The sequence below is a fragment of the Delphinus delphis genome, chromosome 15 (assembly GCF_949987515.2).
Source record: "Delphinus delphis chromosome 15, mDelDel1.2, whole genome shotgun sequence".
Taxonomy (NCBI): Eukaryota; Metazoa; Chordata; class Mammalia; order Artiodactyla; family Delphinidae; genus Delphinus; species Delphinus delphis.
The window spans coordinates 65,407,406-65,430,492 of NC_082697.1; the positions used below are offsets into that span (position 1 = coordinate 65,407,406).

At 48.2% G+C, this 23,087-nt stretch overlaps 1 protein-coding gene across 1 annotated transcript in view; it reads right to left on the reverse strand.

Moving 5' to 3' along the window:
- GPR139 (G protein-coupled receptor 139) overlaps window positions 1–22,337 on the reverse strand; it is a 39,758-nt gene extending 17,421 nt beyond the window's left edge. The window contains exon 1 of the mRNA XM_060033056.1: window positions 22,214–22,337. Coding sequence (XP_059889039.1) covers window positions 22,214–22,337 — 124 coding nt within the window. The remainder of the gene's footprint in view (window positions 1–22,213) is intronic.
- Window positions 22,338–23,087: the final 750 nt, after the last annotated feature.

The following is a 23,087-nucleotide window of genomic DNA, read 5'->3' on the forward strand; positions in this document are numbered from 1 at the left end:
ATTTTGGTACTGATCTCCTTCAAAATCTTTATCACCCATTCTCTGGAAGGCAGAGACTGTATCTTTTTTCTCTGAACCTTGAGGGCCTATCACAGGGCAGTCAAAGAGTATGCACTCCGTCAGTGTTAGAGGAGTAAAAGTGTGACAGATGGATGGATGGATGGGTGGATGAATGGGTTACCCAAGGCACTCTCTGTGGAGTATTCATCTGCTGGCTGTCACTTCTGTGGTACTCCATTATATCCATGACGACTTGGTCTTATCCCTTCCCTCTGTCTTCTCTCTAAACCCAGTCTCTGTAGGTAGCCTCTCGGGAACATTTTCCTGTTTCCTCTTATGATGGCTGATGGATCTGGACTCAAATTCCCCATTTACTTGTCCAGGCATGATTTAACTCAGTTTCCTCACCTGCGCAAGGGGGAAAATACCATTTCCCCAAAGGGCTTATTGAGAAGACTGAGTAACTTCATATATAAAAGCATTATTACTATGCCTAGCATTTAGTATGTACTCAAAAGTATTATTCATTTCTCTATTGGGTGTGATAGTTTCTTTCTTAGAGCACTGACTCTTTCCATTGTTGGAAAGTGGGGAGCACCGATTCTGAAACCAGACTTCGTGGGCTTGAATCCCAAGTTTGTCATTTCCTAGCTTTGTGACCCTGGCTAAGTTACTTAAATAACTCTGTGCCTTAAAGTTCCTCATCTGTAAAATGGGGATAATGATGCCTGTCTCTTAGGGTTCTTGTGGGAATTAAATCAAGGGCTTAGAAGAGTATTTGGCACATAATGAGTGCTCAGTAAGTGTTAATTTTGTCGCTCACCAGCCCAACCCAAGAGACTCAGGGCTGAGGAGAATTTTGCATATTCACCAAGACTACTCAGGCCGACTTCCAGACCCTTCCTTCTATTATAGACATTGACTCCCTGCTGGATTCAGCCACCTTGCTACAGCTGTGGACGTCATAGTAAACCCGAGGAAATGGTTTCTTCCTTTCTGTGGCTCCTATCCTGGCAGAAGCCAGATAGATCACCAGAGAGAAGCTCCATGACAGCAGGAGGCATCGTGCTATGGGAGCACTTAGGAAGGGGTAACGAGTCTAGCCTAGAGGATCGCGGAAGACTTCTTGGAGGAAGTGGCACGTGTGCAGTGACATGGAGGAATGGGAGCCAGTCGAATGACTGGGGAGCAAAGTGTGTCAACAAGAGGGAACAGAATGTGCGAAGGCCAAGAGGCGAGAGGAAGAGGATGGCCATTGCAGCAGCTCAGCTCCTAAGCTCAGCATGGAATGGAGGCCACAGACTGGGGGCTTAAGGGGCTGATTCCAGGCTGCAGATGTGTTTTTAAGATTTTTGAATCAGTTGCCATGTTTACAAATTGGAGTATTTCACGTCCAATTGAGGGTTTGAACTTCTTTTGAAAATCAGAAGGAGAGGCCACACTGGGCCCACATTTCCACTTGGGGCTACCCTGCAGCTCAACAAGTCCCCATGGGCCGCACTCATTTCTGCCATCTGCCTGCCCCTGCCCAGAGCCGGGGAGGGAGTTGGAGGGAGGCCTGGTGGGAGAAGAGGTAGAGAAGTAACAGCACTTGATTCTAATGATTCAAACTGGGTTTGAGTTGAATTTGTCCTGAGGTGATGGAGATTCAGTGAAGGGCTTTAAGCATTAAAGGGTTTTACTAAGTAAGATGCTTGTTATTTAGACGTCCTTGAAGGTAGTTGAGGGGGGGGGGTGGAGAACAGAGGGCCCTTTATATAACTCATTGAAACTTTCAAACATGGGTTGGTATTGTAGCTTCCTCCTATATAAAATTTGACAGGAGCAGCAGAAATGCCGAGAGGTACCATCTTCCTGCAAAACGTGTCCCCTTCCCCTCTTAGGCCGGCAGGGGAAAGTTCCATGGGATCTGGATGTCCAAGAACATTGGAAAATTCCCTGATGTACACCACCTGGCTGCACTTTCTCCAAGGCCAGCGTCCTGGTGGTGGTTGTGTTCCACGACGGGACCTGCATTCTCCCAGCAGATGCGGGGTTGAAGCGGCAGCACCTGTGCCAGAGGACATGGACGGACAGGGAACAGGCCATGCCCAGAAGACAATGTCTAATTACCTGGGGGCCTCAGGAAGCAATTTTCTCTGGTTGGAGAAATTGATTTTTGTGCCACACGGCCGAATGACATGTAGGTCAAGGAGGTGTAATTATATGGAAATGGATTTATGTTAGGGAACTTCTAAAGACCCACCTCTGCACGCTGGGAGGTGGCAGAGAGAGAGCGTAGCTTCCATTCTGCCCAAGCTGGGTTCAGCAGGTGAAAGTCGGCTTGCTTCCTTGTGATTTTGAGGGGGTCTCTTTCTTTTCTAGCTTGGGGACACACACCTGAATGTCACAGAAGAAAAGGAGCAGTGCCCTTCCTAGTGCTGTGGTGATGAGCATGGGCACTGGATCCAGGTGTGACTCCTACTGGCTGTGTGACTCCGGGGAAAGTTACCTAACATCTCTGTGCTTCCATGTGCTCAGCTGTGAAATGAAGCCTATTGTGAGGACTAAATAAGTCAATGCATAGAAAGTGCTTACAGAAGTCAGGGCTGCAGAGTCGACACCCCTGGAATTGTGGCCTCGGCTCCCTTCTCCATCCCATTTCACTCACGAGTGCTGCCTTCCCTCTGTCTCAGCGGAGAGGAACCAAAGCACGTGCAGCTCCCCAAACAAGCCTCACTGTCTCCGGCTCTGGGTCTTTGCTGATGCAGTTGTCTCTTCCCAGAACACTCTTCATCCACTTTATCTGGTTGACCCTTGTCCTTGACCCTTCAGGAGTCAGCTTGTCCAGCCCCCTGGATTGATGCCCCCCATGCTTTGCTGTAGTCCTGCTTATGACACAACAATCTGCCTCCCTTTTTTTTCTGAGCAGAAATATCATTTCCAAGAGAGGACAGGGAAAGTGTCAGTAGAAAAGCAAGTGGTTTTTTTTTCTCTCTTTAGAAATAAGAGAAAATGTAAATAATAATAGCAGTAGTGGCAGCAACGGTGATGATGAGGATGATGAGTGATTCTATACCTTTTTCTGCCATGAGGGAAGTGTTTTGTTTTGTTTAATAATATTACTATTTTAAAAAATTCAACCCAGCTCTCCAGGCTGCTATTTTTTTGTTTGTTTTGTTTTGTTTTTTGTCTGCATTGCACGGCTTGTGGGATCTTAGTTCCCCAACCAGGGATTGAAGCTGGGCCCTCAGCAGTGAAAGCGTGGAGTCTTAACCACTGGACCGCCAGGGAATTCCTGGAAGTGTTTTTTTTTAACATCTTTATTGGAGTATAATTGCTTTATTTACAATAGCCAGGACATGGAAGCAACCTAAGTGTCCATCGACAGATGAATGGATAAAGAAGATGTGGCACATATATACAATGGAATATTACTCAGCCATAAAAAGAAATGAAATTGAGTTGTTTGTAGTGAGGTGGATGGACCTAGAGTCTGTCATACAGAGTGAAGTAAGTCAGAAAGAGAAAAACAAATACCATATGCTAACACATATGTATGGAATCTAAAAAAAAAAAAAAGGTTCTGAAGAACCTAGCGGCAGGACAGGAACAGAGATGCAGACAGAAGTGGTCTTAATAATAAAAAGAATAGCTTCCACTTAGCAATCTATTATATGCTAAAAACTGTGATAAGCGTTTTACACTTAATAGTCACTGCTGGGCTTCCCTGGTGGCGCAGTGGTTGGGAGTCCGCCTGCCGATGCAGGGGACGCGGGTTCGTGCCCCGGTCCGGGAAGATCCCACATGCCGCGGAGCGGCTGGGCCCGTGAGCCATGGCCGCTGAGCCTGTGTGTCCGGAGCCTGTGCTCCGCAACAGGAGAGGCCACAACAGTGAGAGGCCCGCATACCGCAAAAAAAAAAAAAAAAAAAAAATAGTCACTGCTGCTCCCCTCACTTTAAAGGTGGGTATTATCAGATCTTTTCTATAAAGGAGGGAGTTCGGGACTGGGTTTAGAGACTTGCCCAAGTTTACAGAGCTAGTAAGTCACAAAGCCAGGATTTGAACTCGGATCTGTCCAACTTCAAATTGTTAACTGCTACACTCTTTAAGAAGTCAGAAGGCCTTGGGACCATTGCTTCTAATGACACCCAAATCAGCTGTAGGACAGGCCCTGTGCTCATTGGCCTGCTGGTCTGCCTCTGACATGGGCCCCATCCTTGGGGGCTCCTGACTCCAGGGTGTCCCAGGAAAAAAGGCCTTTCCCTGCCTGCCCAGGGTTTTCCAGAAGGAAGAGGGCACTCCTTGGTTGTACAGGGAAGGGATGGGCTACTTTCTTGGCAGAGGGAACTACAAGTACAAAATCAAGCCAATGTGAAACCATGTTGTGTTTGCAGAACTGTAAAGTGACAGGCTTGGCTGGCATGTGGACCACAGGGAAATGAGGTTTGAGAATTCAAGTCTCCAGTGTGATAACCTCAGTGAAATTGCTTTGCAAACTCCCAGGGTTGTCGTGGGGACCAAAGGAGACGCTGCACGGAAGCGGCTTTGCAAACTGGAAAGACGTTAGGCAAATGTTAATTATCACAAGATATTTTGGAGGAGCCTCATTGGTATCGGGAAAGAGAGAGCAGAAAATTAAAATACCTGCTAACTTCTCTTGAATCCACATTCTCAAAAGAATTCATAAATGAAAAATTCTCATTTCATTGCTCTCATCTGTTTTTCAGGTTAGTGAATTGTAATAGATTTTGGACTCTAATAAAAATTCAGTCAATTTCCTGGTCATTATCAATTACACTAGCAGGTTTTGAGACTTGTAGGAATTTTTGTTGCCCACCCATAAGGCCACATCCAGCTAATTCTTTATCCAAATACTTCTTAGATGTCTCTTCTCTTTCCCCTGACACTGGGGTGGGGGACAGGTCTATGTCTCCTTCATTTTGGGACATATTCTTAGTCACTAGCACAGTGTCTGACAGACAGTAGGCACTTGATAAATATTTGTTTAGTGCAGCGTCCAAGTCTGAATGGCATCATATTATACGTGAGTTACCGCAGGGACTTCTTAGCTCCACCCTGGCCCCTGCCCCTCTGTTCCCGAAGCCATTTGTGTACATGTGCTCAAAACCTCAATCCATTTTCCTCAGTCTAATAAAATACTATTCGTAAAACTAACTTAACTAATGTTACATACTAATGCTACTAATGAAGGGTCCCAATCTACAGTTTAACCAAAACACTAAGGTAGGAAACTAAACAAAGAGGTGACACTATTCAAGAAAGCATAATTATTCTTATTCTTATTTGCTGATTATATAGTAGTATGCTTAGAGAACTCAAGACAAGTAGTCAAAACTTTATTGGAACCAGTAAGTGAGACCTCAAGAGTATCAAAGCCCAGACATAACAGCAATGGCTGATCAGAAGATGGAATGGGAAGAAGATTCCATTCACAGCGTCCTAAGCGCCCACAGGTGGGGAGGAGGGCCTCCTTTGCGATGACTCTGGGCTGTCCTTTGTCTCCTGGGTCCCGAAGCAGCCCTGCTTGTGCCTGAAATCTCCCTAAGTCTCTCACAAAACTGATGGAAAGCGCGATGGAAATCTCCATCCCTTGCTGCAGCTAACAAGGAGCGCACAGGCTCTGGCTCCCAGCGTCTGGGTCAGAAACCTGTCTTTGCCACGGCATTAACTGCGTGACCTCGAGCCACTTAACAACTTGCCATGTGCCTCAGTTTCCTTACCTGTAAAATGGGGGTACTAACAGAATTTACTTTGTGGGCTTATCAGGATTCAATTAGTTGATTCATGGAAAGTGCTTGAAACAGTGCCCAGTAGGTAGCAGGCACTCGATTAGTGTCCACTATGCTTCTACCATCAAGGCTTCAGCAGCCGCGCTCTCCAAGCTTCACCATGGACACTGCCGCGGGGGGTGGCGGAGGAGGACGTGTGCCTTATTCGGCTGAGGGTGGGGGGCTTTCACATCATCCTGAGTTTTTCTTCAGAACAGCATGTTATTACATTTATAGGATAATAGGTTGAACCATACAAAATGGACATTTTAAAAGGCAAAAAGTGGCCCAAAAGTGGCCTAATCATTTTCAATTTACTTGTTTTGCCTACTGGACTGTGTATGTCTTGAAAGCCTCGGCAAAGTTCATTCCTCTTTCTGGTCCCCAGTCCTTGGCAATGGTTCTGATGCTGAAGGAGGTGCTCAGCGCGTGTGTGTGATGAAGAAAAGACTTGTGGTCAGAACACACATAGCATGTCCATCCCAGAAGGGAGGAAGGGGAGTTCCAGAGAGCAGGGGCAAATATCTGCCCCGATAGCCACACCCCATCCCCAGCACTGCCCCTACCCCAGGATGGGAGTTGATGCTTTCCTCTCTGTCCCATGGTACACAGGCTCTCTTCTAGTATATCACACTTCAAGCTTCACATTGAGGTATCTGCTTTTTCATCTCTCCAACTAGACTGTGCTCTCCCTGAGAGCAGGGTTCCAGATCTATTTGTGGCACCTGTAGGAAGCGCTCAGTTCTCAAATGAATGAATACTGGAAAGTCCTAGCAGGGTTCAGTGGGGTGGCTCCCTTTGTGGGGACTCATTCCTATCTTTAACAGCTTTGTATATTTAGTGAAACAAGGAACCCTTGGTTTGAGGTCCAAGGATGTAGCTTTGGTTTTTCAGGCCCGCTTACTAGGAGTAACTTGGGAAAGCTATTTGACTCCTCCTAACTTCAGTTTCATAATGGATGAGAAAGCCCTTTGTAAATTTTAATTCACTTTGCATATAGGCCAACACTATATTGACATTAATAGCTATTACTGATGACTCTTTTTAAGCATTAGAAACAGAGCCTGGCACATAATAGGTGGTCAATAAACATTTACCCCATGGACTAGATTTGGAATTCTGAGCACTTGATTGAATTGAGTCCACTTCTGGCTGATATAGGAGACCTTGGAAGGCTCTGGAAGACGGCAGAGTTTTCCAGGGAGTTGTTTCATCAAAATGTGCCACTTGAAAAGAAAAGAAGCAACTCAATTTCCTTTTTGTAGATTAGGTGTGGAGTGGAGAGGGAATTCACCTTCCTGTCCTTGCTTAAAAATAATTTCAAGTAATTAAACTCTCTGCTTGGGGAAAGGGCAATGCGGACGCTGGGAGAGTCCTCGATCACGAAGGAAGACATAGTCCCTCAAGATGCCTGCAAAGACCAGGCTGGAAGGGTGAACCGAGGCAGAGGTCTGTAGACACAGCATTTGTCTTCTCCAGTGCTCTGAATACCAATGTCCGCTGCAGGCCCAGCGGCAGCACAGGTACCAGCGGGGGTGCACAGGCTTGTCACAGCTCCGCTCTGCCGCTCAGTGGCTGAATTCTCTTGGGCAGCTCACTTTACTTCTCAGAGCCTCGCTTTCCCCATCTGCCAAGTGAGCTTAGAATTTCCAGGCTCACAGCCACTGCCGTGAGGATTAAATGAGGCATCGTGGAGAAAATGTTTGATCTAGTGTTTGTCTCAGAGTAAGTGCTCAATAAATGGTAGTGGTGGTGATGACGATGATGATGATGATGATGGTGATGATGATGGTTATAGTCAAGATGTTTTCTTCAGTCTCGTCAAGATTAGTAAGGAAATTACACTTAAGGAATTAAGAAGGCAGTCATCTGCTTATTCATCCATCCATCCATCCATCCATCCACCCATCCACTACTTAACAAGCCTCTTACCACGTGCCATGCGCCAATGCCAGAGGGCATTGGAGTCAAAGAGATGACTTAGACTCTATGCCTACTGTTAAGGGCACATCGCTTGACTCAATATCTTTTTTTTTTTTTTTTTCCCCGGTATGCGGGCCTCTCACTATTGTGGCCTCTCCCGCTGCGGAGCACAGGCTCCGGACGCGCAGGCTCAGCGGCCATGGCCCACGGGCCCAGCCGCTCCGCGGCATGTGGGATCTTCCCAGACCGGGGCACGAACCCGCGTCCCCTGCATCGGCAGGCGGACTCTCAACCACTGCGCCACCAGGGAAGCCCTACCTACAGGAATTTAAATGCCTCACCCTCACTTCTGTTAAAGAATGTGTCACATTGTATCATGATTATTGATTTGCCTTCCTACCTAACTAGAGTGTGAGTGCTTTAAGGGACCATTTCACCATCATCTTTGTCTTTTCCCACATCGTTATCCCCTATAACCTTCGGCACAAAGCAGGGCCTCATGAAATGGAGCCTGATCCTTTATGCAGCGTAAGAGTACCAGTGGGGATCAGATGAGAAATCCTTGTCAGTCTCTCCTTTTTTTTTTTTTTTTGACGTGGACCACTTTTTAAAAGTCTGTATTGAATTTGTTACAATATTGCATTGCTTTTGGTTTATGTTTTGGTTTTTTTGGCCCCAAGCACCTGCTATATGCCAGGCCCATGATGTATATCGTCTCATGTATTCTCAGCAAGGTGGGTAGCCTTATGTTATAGATACGGAAATAGAGGCTTAGAGAAATTAACTACGCACACCTAGAAAGTCCAGTGGATCTCAAATCCAGGTCTTACCAGCTTCCTTTCTTGCAGTAAAGCATTTAGAGTGGTAGGAAAGTGGCTGTGAGGCCAAACGTGTGATGGTGTAAACGGATATGGCATGTGTGTGTGTATTGTACACATAGTTAAATTTGAGGAAAGGCATTAACACAGAAAATTCCAAATCCTAGAGGGCAAGGCAGGAGACATAAGTGAAAGAAGCAGGCCAGATAGAAGAAAATAATCTTTGTGCTGGGTATGAGTAGGGAGAGGTGGGGCTGAGGTGAACTGGACGGCACCTGCTTCATGTAAAGTGACCAGAGCTGCCTTGTTCTGGGCACTTGATGACAGTCAGGGAGAGCTCAGTTTTGCCAGACTTTAAAATTTCTCAAGAGTCATGAGAAATCGGAATTGTTATGAGCTTGTCTCTGAATGTTAATAGGGAAGGTGCTGCATTTTAAGAAAACCTTGAACAGGCTTCTCTCACATTCTGAAAGTTCTGAGACTGTGACCCCCAGTCCAGGCCTCTTTGGAAAGTGAATGAGGGGCTTGAGAAGGGTGTTCACCAGCAAGCATCTGACCAGCATTTAGTGCTGACAGTGATTAAGAAAAGAAAGCCCTCTCATTTCTCAGAGCCCACCTCTTCTGGCCAGAATGTCTATTCCGAGAAAATCCAAGAGGCGACCAGCCTTTTCTTCCCTCTTCCACGAGCTCTCTCTGCTCATTGTCAAGATGTCCTCAGTGTCTCCACCTCAGTCTTGGGGACATTACTCCCTTCCTCTTGCTGGACCCTGGTCCTCAGAACTGAATGCAGTCACAGTGACAATGTCCCTCTGCCACAACTGGCCACAGCTCGCTCCCGTTCATTTGCAAGTGACAGAGCTGAAGGTGACCCCATTCTTCTCACCCAGGCACTAGCTTCCTTTCTGATCAGGACTCTTGCAGCTGACAGCTGGGTCATCAGCGGGACTTGCCCATGGCCATGACCGAGACCATGGCCCTCCCAACGCGGGTACCCCCCACGGCCCCGGGGCGGGCACACGTCCCAGAACATTGTTAGTTGGCTCACTTCTTTTGGCTACTTCTGTTTTACTTGGAGACGGAGGAGATGGTGGAAAGGGCAGGAGTGGGATGTGAGCGCTGTGAACGTGACCCTTGACCTGCACTCCCACCGCGTGCCCTGTGCCGGCGCCCAAACCCTTCACATCCCTTCCCACGGCAGCCACCTCCTCAGCTGCTCGCTGTTCCCCTCGTACCACCTTCCCTCGATTCTTCTCACAGCAGCTAGACAGGCCTTTGAAAACCTCACATTAGGTCATGTCACCTGCTTAGTGTGTCTTGCAACACTTAGAGTAAAATCCAAGCTCCTCACCGGACCGAAGGGCCCGCAGCATCCAGCCGGTGACTCCCTCGTCCCCACCTCTCGCTCGTCACATCGCAGCCCCGAGGCAGCGTGCAGTCCCCACTCCCGGCTTTCACCCTCCTGGTCCCTCTGCCCGCACGCCCTTCCTTCCCCGCTGCCACTCCCGCCTTCTCGTCATTCCAATCTCCACTCAGACATCAGCTCTCTGGAGAGCCCTTGCCTGCCCCCTATCACTCTACCACGTCTTCTTATCCCCGTAGCGCGCATCACTAGCTAACATGACTCTGTGGACGCGCGGTTTACTTGCTGACTGCTCGTCCCTCTGCTTTTCCTCCAGAGACAACAAGGGTTCCTGGCGCGTGAAAGGGCCTCCACATGCACGCGCTCAGTGGGAGACTGAGGCTCGAAGGAGGGCAAACTACCTGCTCCAGACCTTACAGCTAGCAAAGTGGAACTCAATTCCTAAACCAATGTTACTTCTCTGATCCCTCTGGCCAGGAGCAGTGGAGTTCTGGAAGGGTCCTGTGTGTGGAGGGCGGACATGTGTAGGAACCGCGTTCTGTGAAGGTCAAGAGCATGGGTCGTGTGATTCCTTTAAGGAACATCCATCCCCACCCTCCTCAAAAACTGGCCCCACTGGCTCGAGTTCCCTCTGCGGTCACTGCTCTGTTCTACCACCTTCCAGGGAAGCCGGTGCTTTTCTTTCAAGAGGCAGATGGTGGTTCTTGTCAGCGGTTCTGTGGAGCTGAACCGTGGGGTGAGGCGAGGAATGCTAAAAGCAAGGGCTGCAGCCAGGACGGAATCGCTGGCCATTCTATGACTTTGTGGAGTGTGGTATCTGTGTGCGTGTCTGTGTGTGTGTGTCTGTCTATATGTCTGTGTGTTTGCGTGTGCGTGTGCGTGTCTGCGCATCTCTGTGTATCTGTGTGTGTGTAGAGGCCCTCAGTTGAAGGGATGTGGCTGATAGTTTGCTCTGCACTTAGCTGAAAATGGTAAGAAATGTCTGTGGCAGAAAAGCAATTCCCTGAGCTCTATCGATGGCAAACGATGGGCAAGGAAAGAAGTCGCTGGTGGACCCGTCAGTCCTCACACTGCAGAGCGTGTGGTCCCAACTCAGGGTCAACGTGCGTGGTTTTTATGAAGCTCTGGCTTCCTGTTCCCCTTGGCTCTCATCTCACACCACGTTCTGCCCCCACCTCAGCCACCTTTTGGCCCCCAGACTTGGGTGACCCTTCTGTCCCGCTGTGCGGGCACCAGCTCCCCTCCTGCCACAGGTGGCTGCACAGCCCGCTCCCGTCGCCCTCATCCTTCCTTCCTTCCCTTCCTCCGCCTCAGTTTTCAGCTGTTCCCCTCGAGGGTCCCCATCCTTGGGCTCCCCATTTGGGCAGGACCCCATAAAGAGCTCTCCATGTGCCTCTCTCTCCTTCATGATCTTTTCACAGGTGACTGTTTACATTTATTCGGGTTTCTGATCATGCTGGTCTTCCCCATCTGTGTGTGTGTGTGTGTGTGTGTGTGTGTAGTTGTGTGCACATGCGCACAAAGGCAAGGCAGGGGTCTTCTTTGGTTTGCCATATGCCTAGTACAGTGCCTGGTACTTGGCACTGCCGGGCACATGGTCAGATGGATGGATGGACGGATGGGTGGATAAGTGAATCAATGAATTCAGATGCTCTCTGGATTGAATTTTGTGCTCTCTGGTCTCTCATCTCATCCTTCTTCATCATGGGGCAAAATGAAAACATACCTTTGGGTTAAAAGCCCTAGCTTCCCCTCAGTGTACTTCAGCTGGTCATGCCTTTCCTCAAGAGAAGCCCCAGTCATTCTGCTTCCACTTGATAGGAAGACCAAGCTCCTGGGTCGTCCGTACAGAGAAGTTCCCTCCCTTTGAAGCCCACCGGGGCCCAGGGTAGCCACTTCCTCCCCACACCCTGACCCTACCTTCCTTACGTTTCCCTTGGTGGGGGTAGAAATGGCAGGATTATCCCCCCTGCAATGGCCAAAGCTCACTTGATTTGGAATCTGGAAGGTTTGGGGTCAAGGTCACCCCTAATTAGCTCTGAAACCTTGGGGGAACTTCCTTGCCCTCTCTGGGCCTCAGTTTTTTCATCAAGAGCATTGTACTAGATCAGTGTTCCCCAGATTTTAGTAACTGGCCCACCAGTGTTGTGACTTTTGCCATGTTCTTATGTCCCCTGTACTGTTACTTACTTAACATCTTGTTTTAAAGTGGTTTGCCATTTTTTTCTTGAATTTATATTTTATATACTACTACTCTCCAATATAAATGTAATATGAACTACATATGCACTTTCAATTTTCTAGCAGCCTCATTTAAAACAATAAGAAACAGGTGACATAATTTTTTTTTTTTTTTTTTTTTTTTTTGCGGTACGCGGGCCTCTCACTGTTGTGGCCTCTCCCGTTGCCCAGCCGCTCCGTGGCATGTAGGATCTTCCCAGACTGGGGCACGAACCCGTGTCCCCTGTATCGGCAGGCAGATTCTTAACCACTGCGCCACCAGGGAAGCCCCAGGTGACATTAATTTTATTTTTATTTATTTATTTTTTGTTGTGGTGTGTGGGCATCTCTCTAGTTGTGTCATGTGGGTTTTTCTCTCTCTAGTTGTGGCATGCAGGCTCCAGAGTGTGTGGGCTGTGTAATTTGCAGCACGCAGGCTCTCTAGTTGAGGTGCAAGGGCTCAGTAGTTGTGGTGCACGGGCTCAGTAGTTGTGGTTGCCCCGTGGCACGTGGGATCTTAGTTCCCCAACCAGGGATTGAACCCACGTCCCCTGCATTGGAAGGCAGATTCTTTACCGCTGGACCACCAGGGAAGTTCCGACATTAATTTTAACAATATATTTTATTTAACCATGTTCATCCAAAAATGTAACACTATAAATTACCCAGATATTTAACTTTTTCTCATACTAAATGTCCAAAGTCTGCTGTGCATTTTACACTTCCAGCAGATCTCTCTATGGATGCTTAATTTTCACTGGAAATCCTTGATCTCTGTTTAGATGTCATAAAATGTACAGTTGAAAGAGTTGAATAACTCAAGTTGTTCCAAGCACACAGTTATTTTCTAATAATTGAGTCAAGTATCAGATTTTAATTGTAAATTAAGTAAAATGAAATGAAATAAAAAACTCAGTTCTGCAGGTTGTACTGCAGGACTTCCCTGGTGGCGCAGTGGTTAAGAATCCGCCTGCCAATGCGGGGGACACAGGTTCGAGCCCTGGTCTGGGAAGATCCCACATGTCGCGGAGCAACTAAGCCCGTGCGCCACAACTACTGAGCCTGTGCTCTAGAGCCCACGAGCCACAACTACTGAAGCCCACGTGCCACAACTGCTGAAGGCCACACACCTAGAGCCTGTGCTCTGCAACAAGAGAAGCCACTGCAATGAGAAGCCCGCGCACCGCAACGAAGAGTAGCCCCCGCTCGCCGCAACTAGAGAAGGCCCGCGTGCAGCAACAAAGAACCAATGCAGCCGAAAATAAATAAATAGATAAAAAAATTTTTTTAAATAAATAAATAAATAAATGTCACGTGCTCAACAGCCACATGTGGCTGGTGGTGACTACAGTGGACAGCATGGACATATGACAATCGTGGATAACAAACCCGCCTCCCTGTTGTAAACAGAAGGTAGCCTTAAAAATAAATACAATGACAATACAAGAGTGACATTAAATTCTAGCTAGATACTGCTGCCTGCTGAGGTGCCGAGCCCTAGGTCTGCTCTGTGTCTGTTAAAAAGGGAGATTTAGCACATATGTAAAGGTGTTAAAAACACACTGGCACCTAGCTGAGACTCTCCTTTTGATGGAATCAAAAGGATTAAGAAAACTGAAAAGGAATTGAATGCTGCAGCCTTGTACCACCTAAAATAATCCTGCATAAAACATCAACGGACCACCCAAATCTAGATGATCACTCTGCACTCTGAAATTCTGTAGCCTTTTGCTCCTTTACTCTTATCACTTTGCTTCCTCTTCAGAGACCACTAGCATGTGATCTTGCAAAAAGTGAACTAAGCGAGACTTGGAAAAACTAAGTTCTGGTTCAGACTCTGTCATTGCCAGCTCTGTGACTCTGGGTGAGGTCTCAGTTTCCTCATTTTGTGAAACGGAAGTGTTTGGACTCACCAAATACCAGCAGCCATGGAGTGGCGGGCTCTGGGCCCTGGCTAGCCGCGAATTGTCTCATTTTGTCCACAGCATAAGCCCTGTGAGAAAGGCACTGTTCCACTCCTGCAGGCAGAAACGTGGAGGCTCAGACAGATTTGAGCAACCTGCCAGAGCCCCACCAATAGAAGCCACAAAGTTAGAACTTGGATCCAGGTGTGAGGACCACTGAGCCCACGCTGTCAGGTTCTCAGGGCAACTCCCATCCCCCCAAATGGTAGGTTTGTGTTTCAAAACATAATCAACATGAAATGTGCGGTATTTCTTGGAGCTTTTCCTTCCAGCTTATGCCACGTCCCTGGTTTCCTGAGTTGGCATGCTTTTCTGATTTACCCACATTTTCTTTGGGTCTCCATCTCTGTTACTTCTTGCTCCTCCTTTTAGCTTCTTGCTTTTATTCTCCACTCCCTGTTACCCCCTTGGTGTTTCTTGGTGCTTCTGGGAGATGTACCCACTCTGGAGTTTGTGAACTGCAGCCTGGTGGGCCGTATCAAGCCTGCAGACATGTCTGATTTGGCTCAGGTGATGCTGGCTCACATAGTGTTTTTAAAATTTGTGAGTTAGTTGCCAACATTTAAACACTGGGACATTTCAAATAAAAATCTGGATTTCTAGAGTTTTGGGAACAATTTGGCAACACTGGACCATTGGCTGGAAAGCTGAGTGGTGGCAGCGCTTTCTAACTCCCCCAGGTCCCCCTCCTCCCTATTATCACCCCCACCCCTCAACCCAGCCTGACTGTCAGTTGTCAGCTGTCATTACACGTGTGCCGCCATTTTCTTATAATAAAGCTGGACAGCAGTACTGAATATTGCTCTGTCATTTTCTAGCTATGTGACCTTGGGTAAGTGTCTCAATGTTCTCATCTGGAAAATGGGCATAATATTTATCCATGCCTCAAAGGGTTGTCATGAGAATTAAATAAGCTAATGTATGTGAAGTGCTTTGAAGAATCTCTAGCACATAATGAGTGCTACATAAGTGCTAGCAATTATTAAGAGGAAAGGGCAGTGTTTTTGGCATATGTCTCTATCATTGAGAGCCACGTATTTTCAGAAAAGCAGCAAGGAAGCACAAGTCTATGGATAAGTGAAGCAGTTCTTAAAACTGGCCCATTTTGTTCATTTATACTCTCTGACTGCCCCATGCAGGTATCTGAATTCAAGACACCTGCCCTCCCCAACCCCTAGCATTGCAGGGCTGCTTCCCCTATAAACATCGTCCACGTATTTCAGATCTACATGGAGGTTCAGTGGCGGGATCTGTGTTCCCCTCCCTGCTCCACTTCTGTTCGCAATCCCGGCTGCAGCATACAGGGTGATCTTGCTGGTGGTGCTTGTCATTCTCTGCACTAGCTTTAGCTGAAGACCATTTCGTGTTCTGAACTGATATTATTTCTGGAGGTTTCACTGAACCACAGGCAGCCCTCTTAGGGGTACAAATTCCCTAGGCTTATGATGGCATTGATTGCTTAATCCACTGGATCATTCTCTCCTAGTTTGCCAGGACATGGAGCTTCATATCTGGTGGGTACACTTGGAGTGGAATTGTGCATTTATGGAAAAGACCTACGTACAAAGCAGTGTGTGGCTTCAGGGCTTGAACACATTGACATGTTAGGCAATAAAAACAATGTGAACTACTATTTGTTGAGCTTCTACAATGTGCGAGGGACTATGAGAAACCTTTGTGCACTTCCCTGGTGGTGCAGTGGTTAAGAATCTGCCTGCGAATGCAGCAGAAACGGGTTTGAGCCCTGGTCCAGGAAGATCCCACATGCCGCGGAGCAACTAAGCCCGTGCGCCACGACTACTGAGCCTGTGCTCTAGAGCCTGTGAGCCACAACTACTGAGTCCACGTGCCACAGCTACTGAAGCCCGCACGCCTAGACCCTGTGCTCCTCAATAAAAGAAGCCACTGCAGTGAGAAGCCCACACACGGCAACAAAGACCCAATGCAGCCAAAAATAAATAAATAAATAAAAATTAAAAAAACAAAAGAAGCCTTTGCATGTTTTATTTCAAATTGCCACAAAACAATGCAGGGCACAGAAGTTTAATAACACTTATTGAACTCTTAGTCAGAGACAAGGATTACAAAGCTACTGTTCTGAACCCCAACCTAAGGCCAGCCCAGGCAGTCTCCATCATAGATACGTCATTGGTCTGTACTTATATCCCATCTACGGGCCATGTCTCCAACTGAGTAACACAAGCAGAGCCCAGCTTTCCTGGGCCATTGACAGACCCATCAAGAATGACTTGTCCAATGTCTCACAGTGACTTATTACCAGAACCAATCCTGGAATTCAGGATTCCTCATGTAGTAGTCTTTCTCCCACTGTTATAACAAGAATCCTAAGGCCAAATGAGCATTAAGAGGGGCCAGACAGGTTTCAGAGGAGAATTAGGTGCACCATGTAGGGAATGTTTCGAACTGGGGTGCATGTGTGCTTTTGAGGGGGCAACCACTAAATTATGGTACAAATATACAATGGAATACTATGCAGCTTCATTAAAGAATGAAAAAAGCATTATATATACTGTTCTTGGTGATATATTAAGCGAAAAAACAGCAAGATATAGGATGGTGTGAATAATGTGCTCATTTTGGAGAGAGTAAAAAAAAGGGAGAGTTGAAATCCTCTATTCATATTTGCTTGTATATATACTGAAAAACTCTGAAAGAATAAATAGGAAACTAAGATACTAATGCAGTGGTTACTTGTGTGGTGGTGGTGATGATGGGGTGGATTTGGGAACTGGTGAGCAGGGGAAAGGAATGGGAGGGAGACTTTGCAATGTGTGCCTTTTTTATACTTTTAGGTTTTCAAATAATATGAATGTTATTACCTTTTTAATGTGTGTGTATGTCCACACACACACACACACACACACACACACACACAGCTGCATAGGAAAAGCAGCCTCTTACTCAGCTCTAGTCAATTGCTACTTTCTGGGAACATGAGCTTAATGTTTTCAGTTCTGATTTTTTAAGGGAACCTGGAAATCTACTTTTTTTTTAAATCCAATTTTTAATTTCAAATTGTTCATTGTTAATATGTAGAAATACAATAGAATTTTTGCATATTAACAGTGTGCAAACATGCTGAACTCAGTTTGTTTGTAGGAACTTTTATTGTGGAGTCTTTGTGATTTTCTATGAAGGTAATTATATCATCTGTGAATAGAAACAATTTAATTTCTTCCTTCCTGTATACCTGGGTTTTTTTTCCTTTTTCTTGCCGTATTGCACTGGCTAAAACTTCCAGTATGATGCTGAATAGGAGTGATGAGAACATCCTTGCCTTGTTTCAGATCTTGAGGGGAAAGCATTCCAACTTTCATCATTAAATGTGATGCTAGCTGTAGATTATTTATAGATGTCCTTTATCAGGTTAAAGAAGTTCTCTCCCTGTTCCTAGTTTGATAAGGTTTCATCAAATGGATGGATGTTGAATTCTGTCAAATATTTTTCTGCATCTGTTAAAATGATTATATGGATTTTCCTTTTTAGTTAATATGGTGAATCACATTGTTACTATGGTGAATGATTTTTAAATGTTGAACTAGCCTTGCATTCCTGGGATAAACCCAATTTGGTCTTACATATTATCCTTTTTATATATTGCTGGATTAGATTTGCTAAGATTTTGTTGAGGATTTTTATGACTATGTTCATGAGGACTATTGGCTGGTAGTTTTCTTGTAATGTCTTTTTTTTTTTTTTTTTTTGCGGTACGCGGGCCTCTCACTGTTGTGGCCTCTCCCGTTGCGGAGCACAGGCTCCGGACGCGCAGGTTTAGTGGCCATGGCTCACGGGCCCAGCCGCTCTGCGTCATGTGGGATCTTCCCAGACCGGGGCACGAACCCACGACCCCTGCATCGGCAGGCGGACTCTCAATCACTGCGCCACCAGGGAAGCCCTCTTGTAATGTCTTTGTCTGGTTTTGATATTAGGGTAAAGCTGATGTCATAAAGCAAGTAGGGAATTTTCCCTTGATTTCCCTAATTTTTAAATGGTGAAAAAATGACTTATAGAGTGCTTCCTGTGTGCCAGGCATTGTGTTACGTGCTTAACTTATTTAATACTTACAGAAACTCTATGAAGTATGTACCATTATCATCATCATCCCCACTTTATAGGTGGGGAAACTGAGGCACAGAGGAGTTAAAGCCACTTGCCTAAAGTCACACAGCTTATAAGTAGTAAAGCCAAGACTCAAAACTCCAGAAGTCCAGCTCCAGACTTTGTACTCTTAATCTGTTTACTACATCTTCTCTAAAGATTTTACAGGCGAAAGAGAACACATCTGGAGGGCTCAGCCCAGCTTAGCAGCCACCATTCTTCCACCTGTGGTTAACAACAACAGTAACTAGCACATGTCAGAGCACTTACTACCTGCCAGGCTACAGACTCATCATCTCCTTTCATCTTGCACCAGCCCTCAGAGGCAGGCAGGCAGTTGTAGAAATGCTCCCTTCTGCTGGGTGGCATGCAGTTTCAGGCTTCATCTTCTTCACTTTGTCTCCCTTAACATCCACTGTGCCTTTCAGAAGGTAAAATTTTAAAAATGTCTTTCAAATCTCAGTTTAATTTTCCACTACTCCTTCCTTATCAGGGGGGCTCAGCCGTCCTCCCTCCCACTCTCTTCCCCCAGGCATTCAGGCTCATCTTTCCCTCTTGCACTGCCTTTTGCTTTGCACTGTCTTGTCCCAGCTGTGGCCCAATCAGTGTCCCCAACTCTGCTTTGTTGGCTTATTGTATGTGTTTTGAAAAGTTGGAAACATTTTGCTTATTTAAAATGGAGGAGGAAAGAGATGGAGTTTTAGGAACAGCTGGGACACCAATTTTCTCCAGTGAGCCCACAGCACGGAGAACTGAAGTTAGTTAAAAGAACTAGTAGTAATGAAGGCACTGGATGCAATGGAAAGGTGTTTGCACGCTGGCTGGACTGTGTGACTGTAGATGAGACGCTCCACTTCTCTGAATCTCAGTTTGCTCTTCTGTAAAATGCGTTCAGGGCACATACAGGTCACAGGGATGTGGTGGGGATTCACTGCAATAATATAAGCATTTAATACAGGAAAAGATCCAGCGTGGTCCACAGTCCAGGCCCTGTGCTAAGCCATTTTAACATAGGTTATCTTATTTAATATACACTGCCTGTGCACTACCGTTACCACCATTTTATAGGCAGGGAAGATTGTGGTACAGAGAATAAGAATTCTTAAGTGGCAGAGCTTTGCCTATACTTCACATTAGAACCCTCTGGATCCCACACCAGACCAGTTAAGTTGGACTGTCTGGGGTAATTCCTAGAGGCAGGGGATTGGACCACATGGCCTTTCCCAAGCTCTTCCTTTCAATCTAGAGGCTGAAAGTGCTAAGAAACAGCCCAGCTTTCCCCTAGTTACTAGCTCCCCTGTTGCCAAACAGCCATTCCCCATCGCTCTTTCACTCTCCAACCACCATGGCGAGAATTTGGAATTGGGGTGAGTCCACTGCCAGGAAAAGTGACTCAATTAAAATCTCAGTTTTCAACAATATTACCAAGCCCTGTGGTCTGTTACTTCACACCCAGCATAGCTGAGCCTCCCAGTCGGAGGCCAGGTAGCAAGGGTTTGCGAATTGCTGGGGCTAGGGGCAGGGCAGGGAGTACTGTAGTGAGCTCAGACAGAGAAGCACTGCACTGAGCTGAGTGCTCTTCTCAGCATGCTTCCCAGTCCCTTCTCTGGCGCAGGCAGGGCTGAGCAACCCCCCTCCTCCTTATAACCAAGGCAGCTTTATGATAACCACAACTACAGGAGCACAGCAGCAATCAATGTGTGGTGTGTCAGGCACTGAGCTGTGCGCTTCACTTGCACCCTTGCCTCCATCCACATCTTTACTTCTCACCACAATTTCAGGGGTAGGTACTCTCATAATGCCCATTTTACAGATGTGGAAACCGAGGCACAGAGACATGAAAGGTTCATAGATTAATAGCCAGCTCTGCTTCATTCTACAGTCTGCATTCTTAGTCACTAGGACATACTTGTCTGCCCTTACGGTTTTGAGAGAATGACTTAAGGATTTCACTCTTGAACCACCTTGCAAGCCATTAACAAAACCCATGATCTTCCTGCAAGCCTGGCTTCTCCAATCGATTTTCTCCAGAATGTTTGGTCCTTCTGCATCCATCACAAGCTCCATGTATGAGCTCCTTGACCTCAGAGGCTGCACCTCAGGGGTCTCTGAGTCCCTTTTGTACCCCTCCTTAGCCCTTGGCACACAGTAGGTGGTCATAACTCTGAATGTATGAACACATCAATGCCTTCAAGTTCTGATCACAATCCCCCACTCTTTTAAGTCTCTAAGTCCTGAGCTCAGCCTTGAAGAGCATGTGCCTGGTATATAATAGGTGCCGATGTCAATGGGTCAGGAAGGTCCTAGCTGGCATAGGAGTTAAGCCGTAAAGGTGTGTGGTACCTTGACTCCCACCTTGAGGTGTTTGAAGGTCTGAGCTTTCCTTCATTCTCCCCATCCTCATTTCCCTGCTCTGGACCCTTAGAGTCTCTCCTCGTCTTTACGGTTCTGTCCCTTAAGGGGTTTTCAGAAAAGCCTGAGAGCGTAGTTACTCTTGAGTCCAAAGAGGAGATGGAGGGGTGAAGGGTAGGAGTCAGAAAGGGGCCCTGTCACTTCTCTGGTTCAGCAAATAACCAACCTTCTCAAAAACACTCCCCAAAGGAGAGCTCTGGAGAGGCTCAGGGGGGCCAACATGGGGAGGTGGGAACTGGGCCGAAATCAATTCCAGCTCTAGGTAATTACAGGACACATCACCACCCCAGCAGGGCGAACCAGGCTAGCCTCTCTGCGAGGGCAGCCAGAGCAATGTTAGTGATAAAATTCCCATCACTCACTGGGGGAGAGGCTCAGCCTTAGCAAACTTATGGTTTCTCGAACCTGCCAAATTTGGGAGGGAGGATTTATTTAAACAACCTTAGCAGGGTCCGTGACTATCAAGATGAATGTTTTGGAAAGGAAATCTCACAAGGCTCTCAGAAATCCAGCTCCCAAGTTCCCAGGATCCCAGGATGCTAAAGACAGTGGGGTTGATGAAGCTACGATTCTAGGCTTTACATAGATTGGATTTTTTTTTTTCCTTTCTTTCTGTCGCTCTCTCCCATCTGCATGGAAGTGACCTTTAGGAATCTTTCTGCCACAGAGACTGTCTCAGGGACTAGCTGGAAGAAAGGTCCCTCTCAAGCTGGAGCCTCAGGAAGCCCGCCCCCGCCTCAGGCGACCATGGCAAGCACCAACTCCCCCCTCCCCCCTCAGTAAGCCCCTTCCCAACAGCTCAGCTCTCTTCAGGAACTCAGGACAAGTCTCAGCTATACTTTGGACAGGAGGCTAGGATGTGGGACCCGTCAGAGATGTGCAGCAGCTCTGAGCTGCCTAGGGTGGGTGGACCAGGAGGCAAAGCCCAGGGGTGAGGCATGTCCTCAAGGAGACTGTGACCCCCTGAGGTGGCGGCCTCGGCAGCCCGCGTGTACCTCTGCACCCTTGCCCTGTCCAGGGCATGGCTCCGGAGCCGCCCCGACTCTTTCTAGCCGGTCTGGAGACGCGTTCCTCAGGGTGGCAGCGGGGGCTCATCCCTCGCTCCATCCCAGCGCCCCCCGGGGGCCAGAGAGTGCCCAGGATCAGGGGTTCCAGCTTCATCTCGGGTCAGGCGGCGACACGCCGCGGGGCAGAGGGGCAGAGGTGCCCCTAGTCTGGGGGCGACGGGAGAGGGGAGGCCCCCGAGAAACCATCTGTCCGGACTTGCAGTCGAGTCACACGCACAGCCCCCTCTGGACCCCCTCACGGGCGCCGACCGCTTCAGTCGCGCACACAAATACACACAGACACGCTCGAATCCCGCGCACTCACACCGACCCCACTCACACCCTGCCCATCGCCTGCCGCGTACACTCGTGAGACGCACACACGCACGGTCCCCGCCAGGCCACCGCAACTTCCTTTCCCACGGCCTGGAAATGTCCGCAGTTGCCCTTAAGGCGTAAACTTTTTCAGAGGGGGCGTCAGGGATCGCTCCGAGAAGGTGGCTAGGCCTGGGGGTCCCGGGCAGGGTCACCCCGCATTCGGGGCTCCCGTCTTCCCTCCCTGTCCCCCACGCCCCTCACCTGGTAAACCGAGGCACAACAAGAGGCTGTAGTAGACCACGGGCACGAAGCCCAAGCCGCAGGCCCAGCCGGGGGACCAGGACAGCGAGCTGTTGGCTACGAGGTGGGCGTGCGTGTGCTCCATGAGCGCGCCCCTCGCTCGCCTCAGCTCTGCGCCCGGCCTGCCAGCCCTGCTCTGGACGCCGGCTCGGTGGTGGCTGCCGCCGAGGCAGCAGCTGGAGCAGCAGCGCCTCTCCCCGCAGGACTTGCTTCTACCCTCGGCCGTGGTCCCCTCTGCTCCCTCCGCACCTGCTCGCCTGGAGTCCCGGCTCAGCCCTCCCGCAGGGCGCAGGGCGCAGGGACTCGGGAGGGGCTCCCGGAGCCCGGTTGTGCACCTCCCACCTCCGACCCTCTAGGCTCCCGCCTCGGAGCCGGGGGGCTGGGACGCCGCTCCCCGCAGCCAATCAGCAATGCCTGGACGCGGTGGAGGTGGAGGGGGGAGATGCTCGGGAGGAGGGGGTCCCAGCTGCCTCTCTCGGCTTCGGATTCTGGATTAGAGATGGAGTTAGACCTGGGAACACCAGAGGAAGTCTGGGTGGGAACAGACTACCCTCATCTCCCCACCGCATGGGAGGGGCGTGGTGTGGGTGGGACCTGCTTCTCCCGCAAAGGCTCCGTACTCCTCCAGCGTGTCCTCAGTTTGCCTTTCTCAACCTTCCCCCCAGCCACTTCTTTTCCCCCCAAGCGCCCGCGCGCCACCCCCTGCCAGGGCTTCGAGTCCATCTCCATATTGAGGATTCTCCACCCAGGGCAGGAGGTGGGAAGAGGAGGCTGTAGGAGCGAAGATGCTCTAGGGTTGTCCGTTCTCCTGGACCAGAGGAGCTGAGCTTAGAAC